Source organism: Phaethon lepturus, unplaced genomic scaffold, assembly GCF_000687285.1.
Source record: "Phaethon lepturus isolate BGI_N335 unplaced genomic scaffold, ASM68728v1 scaffold5987, whole genome shotgun sequence".
NCBI lineage: Eukaryota > Metazoa > Chordata > Aves > Phaethontiformes > Phaethontidae > Phaethon > Phaethon lepturus.
The window spans coordinates 59,127-77,610 of record NW_010549704.1 but is presented as its reverse complement, the minus strand read 5'-3'; the positions used below and the strand labels follow the sequence as shown (position 1 = coordinate 77,610).

The 18,484-nt window shown below is 41.6% G+C and overlaps 1 protein-coding gene across 1 annotated transcript; it reads left to right on the top strand.

Moving 5' to 3' along the window:
* The first annotated feature begins 565 nt into the window (after positions 1 to 565).
* INSIG2 (insulin induced gene 2) lies at positions 566 to 8,603 on the top strand. Its single transcript, XM_010290335.1, has 5 exons — positions 566 to 903; positions 3,814 to 3,938; positions 6,873 to 7,039; positions 7,469 to 7,568; positions 8,045 to 8,603. The coding sequence occupies exons 1-5, from the start codon at positions 660 to 662 to the stop codon at positions 8,084 to 8,086; spliced, it is 678 nt and encodes a 225-aa protein (XP_010288637.1). The 5' UTR covers positions 566 to 659; the 3' UTR covers positions 8,087 to 8,603.
* Positions 8,604 to 18,484: the final 9,881 nt, after the last annotated feature.

Genomic DNA, 18,484 nt, shown 5'->3' with positions numbered 1-18,484 from the left:
TTTGTTGAGTTGTTTGCTTTTATCTGGGGTTGGATGCTCTGCAGGATTGCTGGAATTCTGACTCCATCCTGAAAAATATTTCTCAAATTTCACTTTCCAGTTGAGAAATGTTTTCTGGCGTCTCTTCAAGAAGGAAGACCTGTGAACCGCTGTGGCTGACTTGAAACTAAGGGCTGTGTTTACGTGCTTCTGAATTACATAATCTCCAGTTGTTGCTTAGAGGAGAGAAGCAATTTATTGTTATTGCAAAGCAAGCCTTTTCTCTATCTAATATCGGTTTCATTGCTTCACCTCTTCTTTGTGGTTTCACATTCCTAGCTGTCCCATCCCACTTGTTTCCTCCTCCTCTGTCTCCTAGTAGACAAAGCTATTTGTAAAACCTGTTTTCTTTGTAAGGCATTTTTGCAGCTGTGGTTGGTTCTGCTCTCAAATGGCTACTTGCCTCCTCAGAAAATTCAGAAAAATATAATAGCCATACTTTTAATCCAATCTCCAATTTATTTAAGAGAAATATATTTAATGTTTCTTATATCTGAATTTTTCACCCTTTTTTATTATTTTTCAGGGTTTGGGTATTTCCTAATTGAGGAAAGTCAAAATACTGATTGCAAGTGAATCCTCCTCAGTCAGCCTGTTGGATGTCTCTGAGAACATAAGTCATGGCAGAAAATGATGCAACGCCAACCTTACCAAAAAAGTGTGGCCCATACATTTCATCTGTAACCAGTCGTGGCATGAATTTGGTAATTCGTGGTATAGTGCTGTTTTTTATTGGCGTATTTCTTGCATTAGTATTAAACTTGCTTCAGATCCAGAGAAACGTTACTCTCTTCCCCCCTGATGTGATCACAAGCATCTTCTCCTCAGCTTGGTGGGTACCACCTTGCTGTGGCACGGCATCAGGTAAGTTTTTGTGTACGTACGCCTGGCGTGTGGAGATGAAAGGGTGGATAGGTAGTTATATAGTTACAAAAAACTATATGAAAGGTGTGGAAGATAAAAATTTCTCTTCAAGCATCACTACCCTTTCCGAGCTACGACTGTCCCAATCTCCCTGTATATATACAACATGCATGTGTGTGTCCAGAAATTGTTCTGCTAACTTGTTATACTGTAATATTGTTAGTAGAACATAACCTTTGCTTTTTCTCTGGGTTAGAGTACAAGTTTAACAGACTTTAGAAGGTGATGCCACTTGTAACTTTGAGGCTGGATTATAGGAGTGTGTGCTACAGACAGCCCTTGAATATACCCTGGAAGTACCAAATGGTAGAGCACACAGTACCTTGTTTTGAGCACAGCAAGCCACCCCGAGTAATTCTCCCTTTTGTGGTCCAGCTTTCCCTTTGTTCCTCATTCCAGTTCATGGTACCATTTTAGTTCCGTAAGGCTGGAAGACCTAAGTGTGTCTCAGGGAGTTGAAGCCAGGCATACAGCTTGCAGTTGTAGAGGCGCATTGCAGAACAGAGCACTTCAGATTCGTGTATCAAGTCGAATGATGTGAACATACTCCATTTCTCCTGTGACCATGTAGGGAGTTGAGGCTTTCGCATGTTTAGCTAGTTTAAGTGAGAAGTCTACTGTAGGTACTAAGAAATATCCCTTTTTCCTCTTCTTTCATCTTCAAGTGTCAAGACATATTCCATGATGGAATTTGGCTTTCTGCTTGGCTCTGAAGATTACTGATGCCGTGGGTCAGTTCTATGGTTTACTAAGGGAATATTCTTAGCAGCCAGTACTGGAGGATTCTGCTTTAGCAAACCTTTACGGTAAAGGCAGTATCTTTCTAGAGGTCAGTTTTAAGACCATTGAGAAGCTCATGTTTCTGGGTATTAATGTGAGTCAATAAACTAGCTTTTCAGTTGGCTGTTTTGCTAATGATCATATTTAAGTCTGGTTTTTTCCTAGTTGTCTAGTTGCTTTCTTTTTGATACCTTGTTGAAATACTACACCCCAGATGTTATAGAGGAGCTTGATTTAAAAGGAAACCCTCCATATATCTCTCTGAACTTACCCATTTTGTTGTACTGTGGAAATGCATTTGGTGTATTATGGTGGCAGTTACATACCTGCTTTATCTGCTAGTCCTCTTGGTCCTCTTTCTGTTATGCTGCTGAGACCGGATTAGTTACTGGATTGTATCCTGCATTTGCTGTATTTTTCTTCTATACTTGAAACTGATTGTCTTAACAAACATGTCTGGTAAAGGTTAGATCTTTTATATATGGAGTAGTGGAAGCTGAAATGACAGAATCCCAACTTGCAGCAGCAAGACAAAGTTTGCAGTGTTCACCATAACATTTGCACTGTCAACTGTTTGCATCAGGCTGCACCTTATGCTCTCCTGGGTTGGCTGAGAACACTCTCTGCAGCTGCATGTGGGGAAGTCGTGAAGGCTAGGTCTCACCATCCTCTCAGAAGAAACTTGTGGGCCTTTCTGCTTCTGATGGGTTAGTGGTTTTGATGGCAAGACTGGGTATGGCTTGTAAAGTGTAGTCAGTCACCTGTTAGGTATTTCCACTACTTGATTTTAAGCCACCTGATTTAAAAACGTAACTGCTTTAATTGGCTTTTCCAAGTAGGAGTGACCCCTGCTGAGGTGTTTGAGTTCTTACCAGTCTTTTCTTATCCATTTTCTTTCCTTATCCTCTCTGCTAGCATACATACAGGGAACCTCTGTGGTAGATGCTGATAACTCACCCATTTTCTTACCCTTCCTTCTTGGCACAGCCTTCCTGGAATCAGCATGAATATTTCTCTACAGTATGGTGTATTGTTATGAACAGAATAAAGGTATTTTGCATATTCCTAATCAGTGGTGACCGAGGCTGCTTTCAGAGAAGTTCTTTCATCCGTCACTGTTATTAGTCATCAGTTTGGCCCAATGCCTTTGGCAAGAAAATTGGTCAGGAGGTTGGTTTTTTTTTTTCCTCTCTAGCTTTACTGGTGATTTATTTTCCCGAATCCTGGAGATCAGTTTCCTCTCTGGCAGAATAAACAGCATTTGCCGTAACATACCTCCAACAGCATGCCAGACTGAGGGCACTGGAGTCCGTACCGATGACTCAGGCTCTGCCCCTCTCCTACAGCACCAGTTTGACATTAGGCACCAGTGTTATTCCTCAGCTGTGTTGGTAACAGTCTTTTCAGCTGCAATTGCAGTACAGAACAAATTTATGAAGAAATATTCAAAGAGCATAGCAGTTCCCTGGGGTTTGAAAGTCCTATTTGCTTTCTGTATTCGACAGCTACTGTAGGCTCTTGGCATTCCCTCTTCTGTGTGAGCCTTTATAGTAACACTGAAGAAGAGAAAAACATTATCCAAACAAAACCCCCTTGTAACAACAACAAAAGACACAAAATATCGATATTATAAACCATACTCTGCCCTTATTGTGGTGTGTTTGTTTTGCAGTTATTTAAACATGTATTTTTAAATAATGTGGGATTTCCAAAAGTGCTAGCCTGCAAGCTGTCACTGCTTTTTTTTGAACTATAGTGTGAGACTGCAGATTTTGGTAGGTTGCAGAGCTCTTTCATCCTCTGCCCCTCGTTCAGATTGTCTCTGTTTTGATACTTCTGCCAGGTCACTGCTGCAGTGGTTGAAGACGATGCTGAAGCTTTACAAGGATTTTTTAAATAATGAAATTGTTTGACATTCCTCTTCTTTTACAATGTATGTTTTGTACTATTTATCCTTAAAAAATCTGTTTTGGTAGTCACAATAATTGTTGAAGTCTAGATAGTCTTTATTTTAGTTAAATGTTGCCAGTGCTTTAACTTCTGGGCCTTTTTTCTTTCCTGTCTCCACAGCTGTGATTGGGTTATTGTACCCATGCATGGACAGACATCTGGGAGAGCCACATAAATTTAAGAGAGAATGGTCCAGTGTAATGCGATGTGTAGCTGTCTTTGTGGGAATAAATCATGCCAGCGCTGTATCCTGTATTGTAATGACATTGGCGGTAACAAATGGGTTTCCACTAAAACAAAGCTCACGTAGTCAGTCATGGTGAATTGTTGTTAAAGATATAACGTGCAGCATTTTTGCAAGGGAAATGCAGAATATGTGTTAGTGTTAAACTGTCATAGCAATATTGGAGGTGTAAGTCTCACGTCTTTCTGTTCTGAAAAGTATTTTTATTAGAATTGTCTCCGTATTGGGCTTTTGTCTTACTTACGGTCTTTATTTTCTTTGAATAATTAAAGTAAATGTGAGGAAATACTTATGTGGTACGTATTACAGCGCTTTTCTGTAAGACATTCCAAGGGTTGATGCCCTTTTAACACCGTAGTAAGAGGTTGAAGCCCAGTCTTGAGGTCATCAGTGAAGCCTGTGCAAAGAATGGGGAAAACTCAGGACTAGGTAATACCAGGACTACACAAAGCCAGTAAGTGTTGTTGTTACTTCATTCTGCAAATGATGCCTTGGTGCTGAGAGAGTAGTTACCATTCCTGTGGACATTCAGTAAGAGCAATTAGAAGTCAGTCAGCATGTTGCAGTACATTATACTAATTGTGCAGCTATTCAGATACATCCTTGTACAAGTGTGCTCAAACTGGCATCCCTCTGAAGCAGCTGGGGACATGCTGGGTGATAGGGTGGTTTTCACGTGGACTAACACTCCTTAGTGGCAGCGCTGTGAGTCTTAGCAGTTTTGTGTAGTCATGCCTAGTGCCTCCTCTGTCAGGTAAAACCAGGATCTGTCTGTGAAAACTGGGTTCTTGTAACCTAATTAGAAAGGAAGTTGATAATCTGGAACTTTCATCTCCTTTAGTGTCAGCTCCAACATGGTTTGTAGAAACCATGCTAAGAAGTTCTGATCGTATCCTACTGAATCCCCTCATTTCCAGGAAAAGAGGGCAAGTGAAAGATGTTGAGAGCTGGCTGAATTCTTGCTGAGGTGGCTTGGCCCTCAGATGGGTTTTGTTGCTGTTTGGTTTTGTTCCCACCAGCCATCCTATCCAGCATGGCTGGACGAGCTGGAGCTGCCAAGGTTCAGAGTCATTCCCCCTGTCCCTCAAAAACCTTGCTTTCCTTGCCAAAGATGCATTCATCTGGTCCTGTGGTTCTCGCCGACCTGGACCGTACCTGTTGTGTAAGCAACGCGCAACTTCACTGCTTTTAAGAAATACAAGAGAATTGATAGCTTCTCTCTGCATGGGTCAGATTATTTAAAGCAAACCTTCTTGCAGTTTTCTAACAGCTCTTACACACACTCTGGGACGTCATTAATGTACTGTCTGTATTTCCTCCTTGACAGCTCTCCAGACTGCTTGCTTTTCAGCTTATTAACAGTTCTGCACATTACCATATTCGGTGCATTTTTTCATCTTGTTTGACTTCCCACCCCCTCCCTCTGATGCTATTGATTTTTATCCTATAATTATTTATTTCAGTTAGTTGAACTTCTTTCTCATTTCCTCTAGGTCTCTCTCCAGGTCTTTGTGGGAAAATAGGGCAATGTTTTTATGTCATCATCCCATGAATTTGCTTTCAGGCTTATGAAACTTGACCGCGTCCTTTTTAATAATCTGTTTTGGACAGGAGTAGTGAGGATGAGTTAGTATTTCCAAAAGGTTTTGAAGAATGTGAAACACTACAAAGATATCTGCAGTGACTTCACACTTTTATCACAGAGTTGACTGATTTTGAATGTTGGTTTACAGGAATACTTTCACAGTAATATTACTTACATTTCATTCTATAGAAAACATTAACATTTTTAATGTTTAGCTGAATGTAAACTAGCATGAAAATTAAAATTGCAGTTAAGTAAAAGTGACAAATACCTTATTTCAGTAAATCCTTGTCATTTAGAGGAGTCTAATGCTAGATTTAAGATTTCATGCTTAGTGAAATAAAGGACTAGGTAAGGATGAGATGTGATGTCCTTACTCTGAACAGTAATATGTGCATTGGATGTCTGTATAAAATGCCGGCATTGTCTGGTAGGTGTATAGTGTCTTTGCTCTTGTACAGTGCTAAGACCCTATAAAATATGAAGAAGTGTCATAAGTTTTTTGTTTCCTGATAGATTGGCAACATCTACAGGGCCAGTTGTATCCTGGACTGCATCAAAAGAAGCGTGGCCAGCACGAGGGAGGGGATTCTCCCCCTCTGCTCTGGTGAGACCCTACCGGGAGTCCTGCATCCAGCTCTGGGGCCCCCAACATAAGAAGGACTTGGACCTGTTGGAGCGGGTCCAGAGAAGGCCACCAAAGTGATCAGAGGGGTGGAACACCTCTCCTGTGATTACAGGCCGAGAGAGGTGGGGTGGTCCAGCCTGGAGAAGAGAAGGCTCTGGGGAGACCTGCAGTAAGCAGCCTTCCAGTACCTAAAGGGAGCCTGCAAGAAAGCTGGAGAGGGCCTTTTTACAGGGGCATGTAGTGACAGGACAAGGAGTAACAGCTTTAAACTGAAAGAGGGTAGATTTAGATTAGATACAAAGAAGAAATCCTTCACTATGAGTGTGGTGAGGCACTGGAGCAGGTTTCCCAGAGAAGTTGTGGATACCCCATCCCTGGAAGTGTTCAAGGCCAGGTTGGATGGGGCTTTGAGCAGCATGGTCTGGTAGGTGTCCCTGCTTGTGGCAGGGGGCTTGGAGCTAGGTGACCTGGTCTTGGAGGTGTCCCTGCTTGTGGCAGGGGGCTTGGAGCTAGGTGACCTTTACGGTCTCTTCCAACCCAAACCATTCTATGATTCTATGATGATTTCCTTATATCTCATACCTGTGTGATAGCCGATACAGCTAGTGCTGTATTTTTTTTTTTGTATTCTTTTCTGTTGTGCCAAAATATGATAAACAGAATGAAAACTACTTTACACTTGTATATGATATTTCCAAGTTTACCCTTAACAATCAACACAGAAAGTGGATTTTGCCAACAATATCCAGCTGTCTCTCACGTTAGCAGCCCTGTCAATTGGACTGTGGTGGACATTTGATAGATCACGAAGTGGCTTTGGTCTTGGAATAGGAATTGCTTTCCTGGCCACATTGGTGTCACAACTTCTGGTCTACAATGGAGTTTATCAGTAAGTAATTATGCCTTTAACGTTAAGTGATAGTGTCCTGAAACTATAACATAAAATCAGAGTAAGTGAAAGGGTAGAATTTGATGTGACTTGCAAAGTTGCCAGCACTTAATTTTGAGTGTAAAATAAATTGGCCTGTTCGTGAAAGCTTTTATGTGTTTGTAAGTGAGTCTTATGGTTTGAAGTTGCTTATTTCAATAAAATTGCTACCTCACCAACAATGTAACATGCTGCTTTTAGTTGAACAAATGGGATTATAATCAATAGGAAGCCTCCTTTGTTATTTGCTGCAAGTAATTAAATTTCTCTAATATGTGTCTCTTTTGAGTTGAAATGTCCTAACATTTAAATTTGTGGATTTGTATCATGTGATTGGAGGACTCTATGTATTGCACAACACTGAGCTCAAAAATGTGTGTTCTTTTCCAGATACACGTCTCCAGATTTCCTTTATGTTCGTTCCTGGTTGCCGTGTATATTTTTTGCTGGTGGAATAACTATGGGCAATATTGGCAGGCAGCTGGCAATGGTAAGTTTGGAGGGAGGCTTGATTACCTTCTAGTAAAAGTTTTAATCTACATGTCATTCCTTCCTTCAAGTACACCATCCGGCTCTTCGACTTGGGGATGTGGAGTAAGGCAGAAATCGATAATCATTGCTTTTTGGTCTCGTTAGTGGGCTGTTAGTACTGTTATTCAGAGTACAGCCTGTGACTGCTCTGTACACTCTCAGTTGCATACTTTTAGTCCTTTCAGAACCAGCAGCTAAATAAGAGCTCCTGTGTTTGGGGAGAAGTCGGGCCATCTGCTAAGTCTGAACTGCTCTTTCTGCTGCTCAAGGAGACAGAAATTGCAGCCAACAGTGTGTGCAAAGAACTTAGGGAGACCAAACTTATCTGGGTGAAGTGTGAGATAAGTGATTTTGTAGAAAACCCCCTCTCATAGCAGCCCTTTTCATTAGTTATGTAAATTGATATTATTAATTTTGTCAACTTCTGTTTTTCAGTATGAATGCAAAGTCATTACAGAGAAGTCTCATGAGGACTGAAGAGAAACAATATGCACCTTTTAAATAGGAAAATACCTGACAAATGACTGTTGGAGGAACATAAGGAACACTTGACTATGGAATTGCCAAAATGCAATTTTTTTTCCCTTGAGTGGTATACTTTACTGCAATCTGTGATTGCTGCTTCTATAGAAACCTTGATGTCTGATTTTGATTACTGTGAAGTTACAATAGTATGCAATACATTTGACAATATTGGTTCAATTACAGGATTCTTTTTTCCAAATCTAAGCTGAGTTTACCGTAAGTTGTCTGTCCATAATGTTGCAGTGCCAAACTGAACCTTTGCACTATGTTTCTGTAGCTGAAATTTCTTCATTTTTAGCTTGAAAGTTTCGAGGAATTTGTTTTTAATAGCTCAGTGAAAGAGAGGGGATTCAAATTTAGGAATAAAGATCATCTTCTCTTTCCATGATGATAGCCTGTAATATCTTTATGAAGTTCATGGATTACAGGTGAGCTTTGATGCAATAAGTAACTGATTTCTGCCTATTAACACACTGCATCATTCTTCTTACTCACATCACAGGTGAGGAATCATAACAGGGATTGTATGGGTTACTGCTATGGCATTTCATTTGTCTGTGGTATGTGCCCAGTATCACAGAATACAGAAATGGAAACTGAGGCTGGAAATTATTTGCAATTTTTTTTCCCCTGGTACAGCTTCATATACATGTTTGTATATGAATTTGTGGCCCATCATCGGATGTGGACAGATTCTGAAACTATTTGTTTTGTTGAGTAACAGGATACAATTCAGGTCATTCTTGTACAATCCCTTAAGCTGACTTGTCTTGATCCCTTAGAAAAAAAAAATCGTAGGGAGTTTTTTATTGCAAAACTTAATTCTGCTGAAATAAATCAGCCACTACCATACAGTGTCATAAACTCTCCATTACCAATGTTACTCTTGATAGTTCTTGTCTACTACCTGTTCTGTTCGCAGGGATTGGCAGAAGGAGGCAAGGCAATATTTTAGGTACTGATGTCGCACTTACTGCTGTGACTATGGTCCAGGCAACCATAAATGCATTTGTTCTCATCGCAGTTTTCTGAGGGAGAGAAATACTGTTACCCCTATTTTACAGGTGCCTGTGCACAGAAAGTCTGGTAGGACAGGCTGCTGAAATAGGCTGTGTGCTAATTGGGTCCTTCCTTAAGAAGAAGGATTTTAGTGTGTGACCTATATTTGGGGGCATACATGGAATTTCCTGTTGGCTTTGCAGCTCCCTTTTAAGACCATGAGATAAAAGAACTTGGGCAAGAAAGCAGAAAGCAGACTTCAAAAGGACACTGCTAACCTGTGCCAGCAGTGAATTTGGCATGGGGTGTCTCCTCTTTGTTTTCCCCCCTTCTGTCTCTGTTGGTGATGTTTTAATGTATTCGTTTTCCTTTTTTTGTCTTGAAGTACTATTTTTTTAAATCTTCCATGAAAGGTTTATAAGACATGTTACAGTCACCTAGAGAGGCTGGAGTTGGTCCAAAGAACAGATAGAGTTTAGACAAGTTTTTATTAAAAAAATGTGTGTATGCATTGTACACGAAGCTTGGAATAGGCAACTCTCTTTTCAGACTTATCTCTAAGTCTGGAAAGCATGCAGTGAGGTTCTTCCAAAAGCGTTGTAATGAAAGAGATGGTCACAAAAGGAAAACTTCTTGAACGGGGAAGTGTAAAAATAATAAATAAGCAAATGATGTATGAAGAGCTTGGTTCTGCAGCTCCACAGAGTTTCATCAGCTTATCACGGTTCCATGACGATTCAACACCTGAAGCACACTTTCTTTGGGTAATGTTTCAGGAAGGCGCTTACAGATGCACTTTGCTTGAAGCAGAGGTAGAACATATTTAAGTAGATCCCTGACTAGAGATTTTAATCAAACCATATAGCAATAAGAAACGCTTTATTAATAAAACCAAGAAAACTGTTAGGACATGAACTAAGGGTGAGTTTCCTTAGGCAGGCTCTAACATTTCATTGAAGAAGCTCTTGGGTCCCTTTCCGTACAGTATTTGGCTTCATCTGCCTTCTTTACTTAAACAAATGGCTTCGGCTTGGTGGGCAGCATGATGAGTCCCTCTTGAATTACTGAGGCAGGAATGGCATAAAAATTCAGATGTTTCTTACCCAGCTGTAGGGAATAATGTGGTACCTCAGTACCCGGTGTGCTGACTTGGTGAACAGTTTACTTTCATGAGGACCAATAAGTGTATACAACTGGAGATGAGTAGTTTTTATTATTCATTTGGTGGTAGAATCGCTTTTACCTGCTGGTCTAAATATTTACACAGAAGCAGCCTTCTGTATGTTAAAGTGTGCAGTATGTGAGAAGTGGTTATTGTGCATCTGTAGCACCCACTTTACAACACTTTGCACTCAGATTCATCTAAACATGATTAGACTCTGCTCTCCACTGACTTCTTTTAAATTTCATTTTGGAAATTTTGAGCATGTTGTGCAAAGGCAGCAATCATCCAAAATAAATTCGGGTGGAGTCCTTTATTATATGTGTTTTATTGTTTTTATTCTTATTTGACTAAAGTCAATACGAGATTCACATCTTGGATGTTGTATTTTTTTCAAACTGCATTGTAATTTTATGGCTGCTGTGTTCAAACCCTGAAAAAGGTTCATGATGAGAATGCTGACACGGCCTTAACTGTAGTGGTGTGAACATGCTGCTACTGTATAGTCTGTAATTATAACGTTAGACTGTCTTAATGTTGTTCAATAGATAATGAATGAGGTATATTTTAGATACAACTTTATAAGCATTATAGCCTCCTCATTAAGCACTGTAAGGTCTATGCTGTTTAAACTGGCAAATTGCTGTTAAAAGCAAAGTGTGCATTAAATACAGTTACAACCTTGTTCAATAGGTTTCTTCTTTCTTCAAGAAATGATACTGATTTTTAAAATATGCTGAGTTGCCTTCTATCAGCAATCTCGTAATAATTTTGACCATTGAGCTGGCATATTGGTTGCACAAAACAGCTGGCTAGAAATAACTAAAAAAGAAGGCAGCAAGATCAAATCAGCAGTGATTCTATCATAATTAGCATGCTGAGCAGCCTTTGAAAATTTTCCCTTTTGAATCTGCAATGGGAATATCTGAGCTGGAGGAAAATAAGCCAGATAACTTGAGTTGCAATACAGAAAATAGAGATTTAGCTGTAAATAGCTATGAATATGAAAATAACACGAATGGCAGGGAATCCCATAGTACGGTGTTTGTATTTATTAATGTTCCGGTCTGGATATGAACTGAATGTTACTCTGCTATTCACAGACTGTCCATTTGCAGTGCCCATCACTGGCTCGATGTAACAAATAGAGGTTTAGAAGTGTGTAATGAAAAAGCCTCCAGGCAGAGTTGAAGAAAGGCTGGGGAGGAGGCTCATCAGTATGTGAGATGCAGTGCCCGTGAAGTCCCACAGCAGGACAGTACCACAGGTGAAAGTTGGAAAGAGCTGGGGGGAGGCAAATGGAAAAGACCCGTGTTTTGTGTTGGATGGGGCAACCTGTGCCCCTGGAGTATTGTGTCCAGTTCTGGGCTCTTCAGTTCAAGAGAGACGGGGGACTTCTGGAGGGAGTCCCAATGGAGGACTACAAGGATGATTAAGGGACGGGAACATCTCTCGTAGGGGGAAAGGCTGAGAGACCTGGGGCTGTTTAGTCTGGAGAAGAGAAGGCTGAGAGGGGACCTTATCAATGTCTGTAAATCTCTGAAGGGTGGCTGTCAGGAGGATGGAGCCAGTCTCTTTTCAGTAGTGCCCAGTGACAGGACAAGGGGCAACAGGCATAAACTGCAGCGCAGGAAGTTCCACCTCAACACGAGGAAAAACTTCTTTACTGTGAAGGTGACGGAGCACTGGAACAGGCTGCCCAGATGAAGTCTCCTTCTCTGGAGACCTTCCAAACCCGACTGGACGTGTTCCTGTGCAGCCTGCCCTGGGTGACCCTGCCTTGGCAGGGGGGTTGGACCAGATGATCTTCATGCGGCCCTTCCAAACCCTACCATTCTGTGATTCTGTGACCCAAAAATCCTAACTCTGCTGTCAAAATGCAGAGTCCTGGGCATGCCAAGCATCTGGCCAGGGAGATTACAGCCAAGGATGGGAATAACTATCATTTTACTTGCTCATAGCACTAAGTTCAGTCAAAAGCACCCTGGCAAAGCTGCTTTGCTGCAGAGTTTACCTTTCCATCTGTAGCCTCTCTATCGGCACGTCGCCCCAGGGAATGGAAACTCCAGGCCCAAGTTCAGCCGGAAGGTGTCGGATGGAAGTTGCCCCTTTTGGAGAGAACGTTCCAACGGCCGGGCTGCCAGGCTCTTGTGAAACACATCTTGTGCCTCCCTTTTCAACGTGGCTGCTGTAAGCTGCTAGAAGGAGAGTAAACAAAGAAATTTTTCCTCCGTAGCTTCTGTACTCCCACCATCTGGCTGGGAGCTGCCGTGGGGACCTATGGGCATACACCAGCCTTCCCTTTTTCTCTCTCCCAGTACATAAGGAAGGGACATAATTTTACCAGCTGCGTCACCCTGGACATTTTGCATATGCTTTTTACACTTTGGAGTAGCGTTACCAATAATTTCTAATGGTAACAGATGAATATAACCTGTGAAAGTGATGTTAAATATCGAATACAATACAGCTGGGCAGAGGGAACGCGTGCCTCGTGGTGGGAATAGCTACTTAACGCTGCTAGTTTTGATGCCGGTACATAATGCAAAGCATGAGTAATTTTGCAGCTTAATGTTCAGTACTAAAGAGTAAATGAAAGGTCACTCCAACATGTTAACTGTCACGGAATAGTAAACACTACTTTAATTGCTTCATGCAGCCAGCTTGGATTTTTGGTGTGTCTGTTGTCATGTTTTGAGCAGCACGGTCCAGAGCTGTGCCCTGATTACCTCCTCCCGGTCAAATGACAAAGCCTCAAATTAAAGGAGATAAACTTTACGCCTGGGCTTCTCGGGCAGCATACTGGGAGTTTGTACTTCGAATGCTCAAAAGCCATGCTGGGGAAGAGGTAGGGGTCATTTCTTGATCTGACTGGAGCCGAAATCCGGGTTGAAATGGAGTTTTGCATTCTCTTGCGCTTTTCCTTTCGTGCTCTTCATTTCTGAAGCACAGAGGTTTAGCAGCTCCTGTTGCGCTTTCACAGTTAACTTAGGTTTTTAGCCTGCCCAGCACTCCAGCAGAGACGAAACAACACAGGCGGATAAAAAAGACTATAAAGAGAAAGGGGCTACTAGTCCGTTTCCCCAGGCCAAGCCAACTGAGCGCTCAGGGCGGTCCAGTGTGCCACGTACATTGGTGTCAGGCACACAACCTGCAACGTCCCCAGGGCGAAGTTGGTAGGATTGGCTTTTTGCGCTGGCAGCAGTCCTGCCTTGACTTCTGCACTTAAAAACCTCTATGTGGGGTGACCTGTTGCATTGTAGTTATGCAGGGGTATGTGTACACGTTGCAGAGTGTTCGCAATGGCAAAGTCCACAGCTACAGCCATAAGGTCTGCTTTTTATCAATTTGCTGGTAGAAATCGTGAAATTGCATCTTTTAAGCAAATACGGCAAAGTATTTGTTGAAAGAAAATCTGTATTTATGAACGTGTTCCTGTTGGAATTCATAATGTAATTCTACTACTTCTGTTCTCTGATTAGTTCAATGTATGCCTTGTGTAAGATAAACCTACATTTCAGATACTTAATACTTTTTTGGTAATCGAACCTCAATGCAACATTTGTTTTGTGCACGTATTCAGGGAAAACGTGTGAACTAAAAGGAAAGCTGGGAGGAGTAGGGTTGCAACTTAATTTACCAGATAGAAATTATGCAAGGAGAAGCTCCAACATCTTGCATAACGTTGCAAGAATGAAAAGGACAACAAGCAATCGTGCTGATTTCATCTTGGGTTTCAAAACAAGAAGGGAAGGGGAGCCTTACAGATGCAGTGTGTTTGTATTGACTTGTTCTTATCTGCAGCTGTTCTTCAAAGGCATCACTCGCTGGCTGTGACCACCAGAGCATGTTTTGGCTCGTCTGTTTTCCTCTAACCCAGCTGTGCCAGTTGTTTCCTCAGTGGCTAGGAATGCCTGGGGTAAGCCTGGCCATGCCACCAGAGACTTTGTAAGAAAATGGCTTTAGCAACTTCTAGCTGAGATTGACACAGTCCTTTTGAACTTTGTGAGAAACCGGTGATCTGGCCCTGGGCACTTTGGTTGGTAATGGTGAGGTAAAGGTGAGGGATGCGATTACACGGTGTTCAGGTGGGGGCGAAAGTCCCTGTAAGGATATTAAATGCATATGTCAGTTGTAGGTTCTAATGAAAAGCCAAGTTGCCCTGCTCTACAGACCATTGTTTCTTGTCTCAAGTGGAGAGACCTTCCATCAGTGTGCCAAAGAGGGAAGAATATGCTTTTTTCCTCCTTCTTACTCTTCCTTTGCACAAATACATAGGAGCCTGAGCTAAGGACAGTTAATCCCGTTCTTGGAACCGGCGGTATTTGTAGGCTGGGTTAGCACTGAAAGACTCCACTGTTTTCTTTTTAAAAACAAATGCTTGTTCTGTGCTGCACGTCAAGTGCAATCATTGCTGAATAAACTGACATGCAAAGCCAAGTTCTCAGCTGAACTGGCGTAGCTCCCCCGATTTCAGTAGATAGGCAGCATTTCATGCCGGTCGGGAATTTGGCCCACTGTGTTTGAAAGGCTTGAAATTATTTAGACCTCACTTCTTTCCCAATGTGATGCAGGTCAAAAAAAATCCTACATTGTGCAACAAGTAAGAGCAGCACATTGCTGAATCTGCCTTTCCCTGTCTTCTTTCACCACTGATGAAAACTGTCATCATTTTCTGTGATTTACAATATGTGCTTTTTATATGGTATATCAGCTTTTCAGGAGGACTGACTTAGAAGAATCAGATCTGGCAGATCAGACTGATAATGATGCAAATGCAAAATGTTGGCCACTAATGAGCTTCTTGTCATAAGTGCTTACCACAATCTTGCTTTTTTTGGTGTCCAGTATTTCTTTTGTAGGAAATGCAGCTTAGGATTTGTGTTGGACCTGTGCCTGTTCTGATTAAACTGGAGAGAGAGAAATAATACTGCTTTGTGTGGTTTCAGACTCCTCTTACCAACCAGTTTCCTCAAGTCAGTGTAACAAGTAAAAAAGCAGCTGGACTAGTGGCTTGAAGAAGGTGAATTGGAAGATCCTGAAGACTAATGTTTCAAGGACATGAATCGATGTAGTGATGTATCCGCTACGGTGATAAGTGGTGTAAGAAATGATGGACATGTAGTATTATGCAAGTAATTCACATAGAAATGCAGTGTTAAGAAATAATGAAGCTGGTAGAAAGTGAGACACGTACCCATTGCCGGAAACATTTTCGGGAGGGTTTGTTCTGCAGACTTTGGTCAAAGCACTGGTCTGGGGGATGAATTCTGGGGCAGTGAAGAGCAGCGAGATGAGGGGTCACTTGATAGGCTGGCTAGATGCAAAAGGCAGCTCAGTTGAGATGTCAGGTCGAAATGCCCAGCACAAAGACAAATACCAAGGGTATTTGTATAGTCTAGACATACTGGCTTTGTGATTTTTTTTTTTTTAAATGTAAATTTATAAGGGAGAATCACCTTCAAGTACCAAGGGACAGACAGAGAGATCACAAGTTGCATTTGCATTCAAACCTTAACTTCTATGGGAGTATACTTAAAGGCAAGAGGAAGAGTTGGTGTTTCGGACCCACGTGTGCCACTTTAAGGTGCTTTTTCTGAAGGTCACAGTGACTAATGAAACCCAGAGAGATGTGGTGAGGTTGGTCGTGTAGCTGCTACATGGCAGAATATTAGGGAAGCGACCTAGAAAAAGGGACCATGCAACACATCACCTGATGTCTCTCTTGCACGGCTGCCCTGAGGCACATCCTGAGATTTCGCAGAGGAAGGACATAAACAGACAACTGACACTTGTATAGACAAATCAAGATTGGGATTTGATACCCCCCCTAATGCTGACTGATGTTAAACGGACTTAGTGGGTGCAAAAAGCTGCTAGAAAATGGTTCTACTCAAGCTCAGATAAATGGTGCCAAGTATCTGGTGTGTGCAATGAAGATGAACATATGTTCATCACGTTGGCAGCCCTTTAATTATTAAGACCTATTCATTCTGCTATCTAAAATTCTTGTAAACAATATCGTTGCACTGTTTCCCTGTTCACATAGTTTATCGTAAGCACTGTCACATCTTACCGTTGATTAAAACAGTAACTTCCAACTTAATCTTCACGTGGGGAGAAAGTATTTTGCATATTAGTTTTTCTGCACTCTTTCAATATCAGTCTTCTCTTCATCACAATACTATTTTTAATTAAATCTGCCGACACTTTGTTGCGAATTCTAATGTAAAAAAGGCTGATTAATGCCCAGGCACAACACCTACTTCTAAAAAAATGCTTGCATTTTATCCTGACAGCCAGTTAACATCTAAAACATATGCCTCTAAACATTTACATATGTCCTTAGCTTTTGGGATGTCTTCATCGAGTTGATGTGCCTGAGGCCTGACACGAGTTGTTAGATGATGCCGTCTCCATTCCTGGGAGCAGAACGTGGGTTTGTTTGAAGCACAGAGGGGCTGGTGCGAGGTTGGGGCTCAAAGGTGGCTGCGAGTGGAAGCCGGAGACCCACCTGCTCTCCTTCATCCCCACCAGTTCAAAGGGACTCACCAAAGCCGTACTCGGAGCTGAGTGATAATTGTACAGTTTTGCTTTACAGTTAACCGAGTGTTGGGGGGAAAAAAAAAAGTGGTTTCTTTTCAACACCGTCTTGTCAAAATGCCAGACGCCGCTTGTTTTTGACATTTTCAGCTACTGTTAAATAATAGTCTTGCTTCTGTCACAGCTAATGTTGACTTGAAGGCAGTTGTGCATTTCTCAACTCAAATGCTAAGCAGACAGACTTGGGTCTTGACAAATATTTTCAGGGCTTGCCCAAGGCAAGTAAAAATGAGCTTCTAGTTAATCGTTTGTTTTAAAATTCAAATTGGTGAAATAGGCAATTAAAAAAATGACAATTTTCATCAAAATTTGCAAATTAAATGTCTCTCTGCAGTCAGAGCGGGTTCAAGGAACTGCAATAGATAATTGCTATTTGAAATCAGTGAAGTATCCAGCATTTTAGGGCCGTGAGGATTGTGGCTGTTCTGCCTTAGTAAACCTTGATTGATTTGGTAAATAAGCATTTCAACTTCTCTCTTTAAAATAAATAAGCAATTTTATTGCTTTATTGCTTACCCCTGTACGGGAGGTAAACAAGCTCTCGAGCAGTAACCCCGTAATATCATGAGCCCAAGTGCCATCTGTCACCGAGAATTTTGTCCCTTTACGCACAATAGCTTCTTCTGGCATTAGGTCTGTTGTAGGTTAATTGATTAGCAGAGATCCTCCTTTCAGTTGTTCCTGCTTTTCTTCGCTAAAGGACCATATCTCTCATCTCCATTTCCTTTTCTCTCTCCCGTATTAGCATACTAATCACACCGAACTCGCACTGCTTAAAAATTCTATCCGTTTTATAGTGGGGGAGGGGAGGAGGAATACACTGGCGTTCCCTGAGAGATTTACAGATGCTGTTTTATGACTGTTAGAAGGCAGGAAAAGAAAGGAAGACGCGGTGGCAGAGGTGAATAATGCGCTGCGCTGGCTCTAGTACGCCAGTGAAAGCTGAGACTATAGCTGCATAAATATTAAACACATTTGAGAAGCACTATTAAAATAAATATCAAAGACGAAGTTGCTCACACATCTGTTTCTCCTCAAATTTTGCCACAGCGCTCTACATTTGTTTTCTCTCCAGCTGTTAACACCTGTCTTTCTGTCAGTGGTGGTAATGCAATTTTAGGTGGGCTGTGGAGCTGACAGTAACATGAAAGAATTCTCTATTTTTGATGTAAGAAAGTCCTTTTTCAAAACTAAAAAGGGCTCTGTGAACAAAGATATATCCTTGTGCTAATCCTTCAGAGCAATATATGGGGTTTTTGTTGTTGTTTTAGTGTGGATTTTTTTATCAGACTACAGAGAGTTGGGCTTGTATGGCATAGCTGAACTTGAACTAGATGAGACATCCTACAGCGGGCAGCTACTGCTTGCCTTTGTAGTTCTCATTTTATTGCTGACACATATTCAGAAGGTTGTGTGGGCATGGTACTCCTCTCTCCATGTGATGCTTGTTATCTAACCTCATCAAAAGTCTACGCTGTGCACTGATTGCTACCAGAGGACACACATCCAGCGGTGATGTCTTCTTTACTTACCTGTTAAATGAGCACAATATTCGCAGGGCTGCCTGAAGAAAGCATTTTATGCCT

Coding starts and splice junctions, on each gene's coding strand:
- INSIG2 (XM_010290335.1), top strand. CDS start 660: ATGGCAGAAAATGATGCAACGCCAACCTTACCAAAAAAGTGTGGCCCA. Junction 3,939..6,872: donor GAATAAATCATGCCAGCGCT/GTATCCTGTATT, acceptor CAATCAACACAG/AAAGTGGATTTTGCCAACAA. Junction 7,040..7,468: donor GTCTACAATGGAGTTTATCA/GTAAGTAATTAT, acceptor GTTCTTTTCCAG/ATACACGTCTCCAGATTTCC.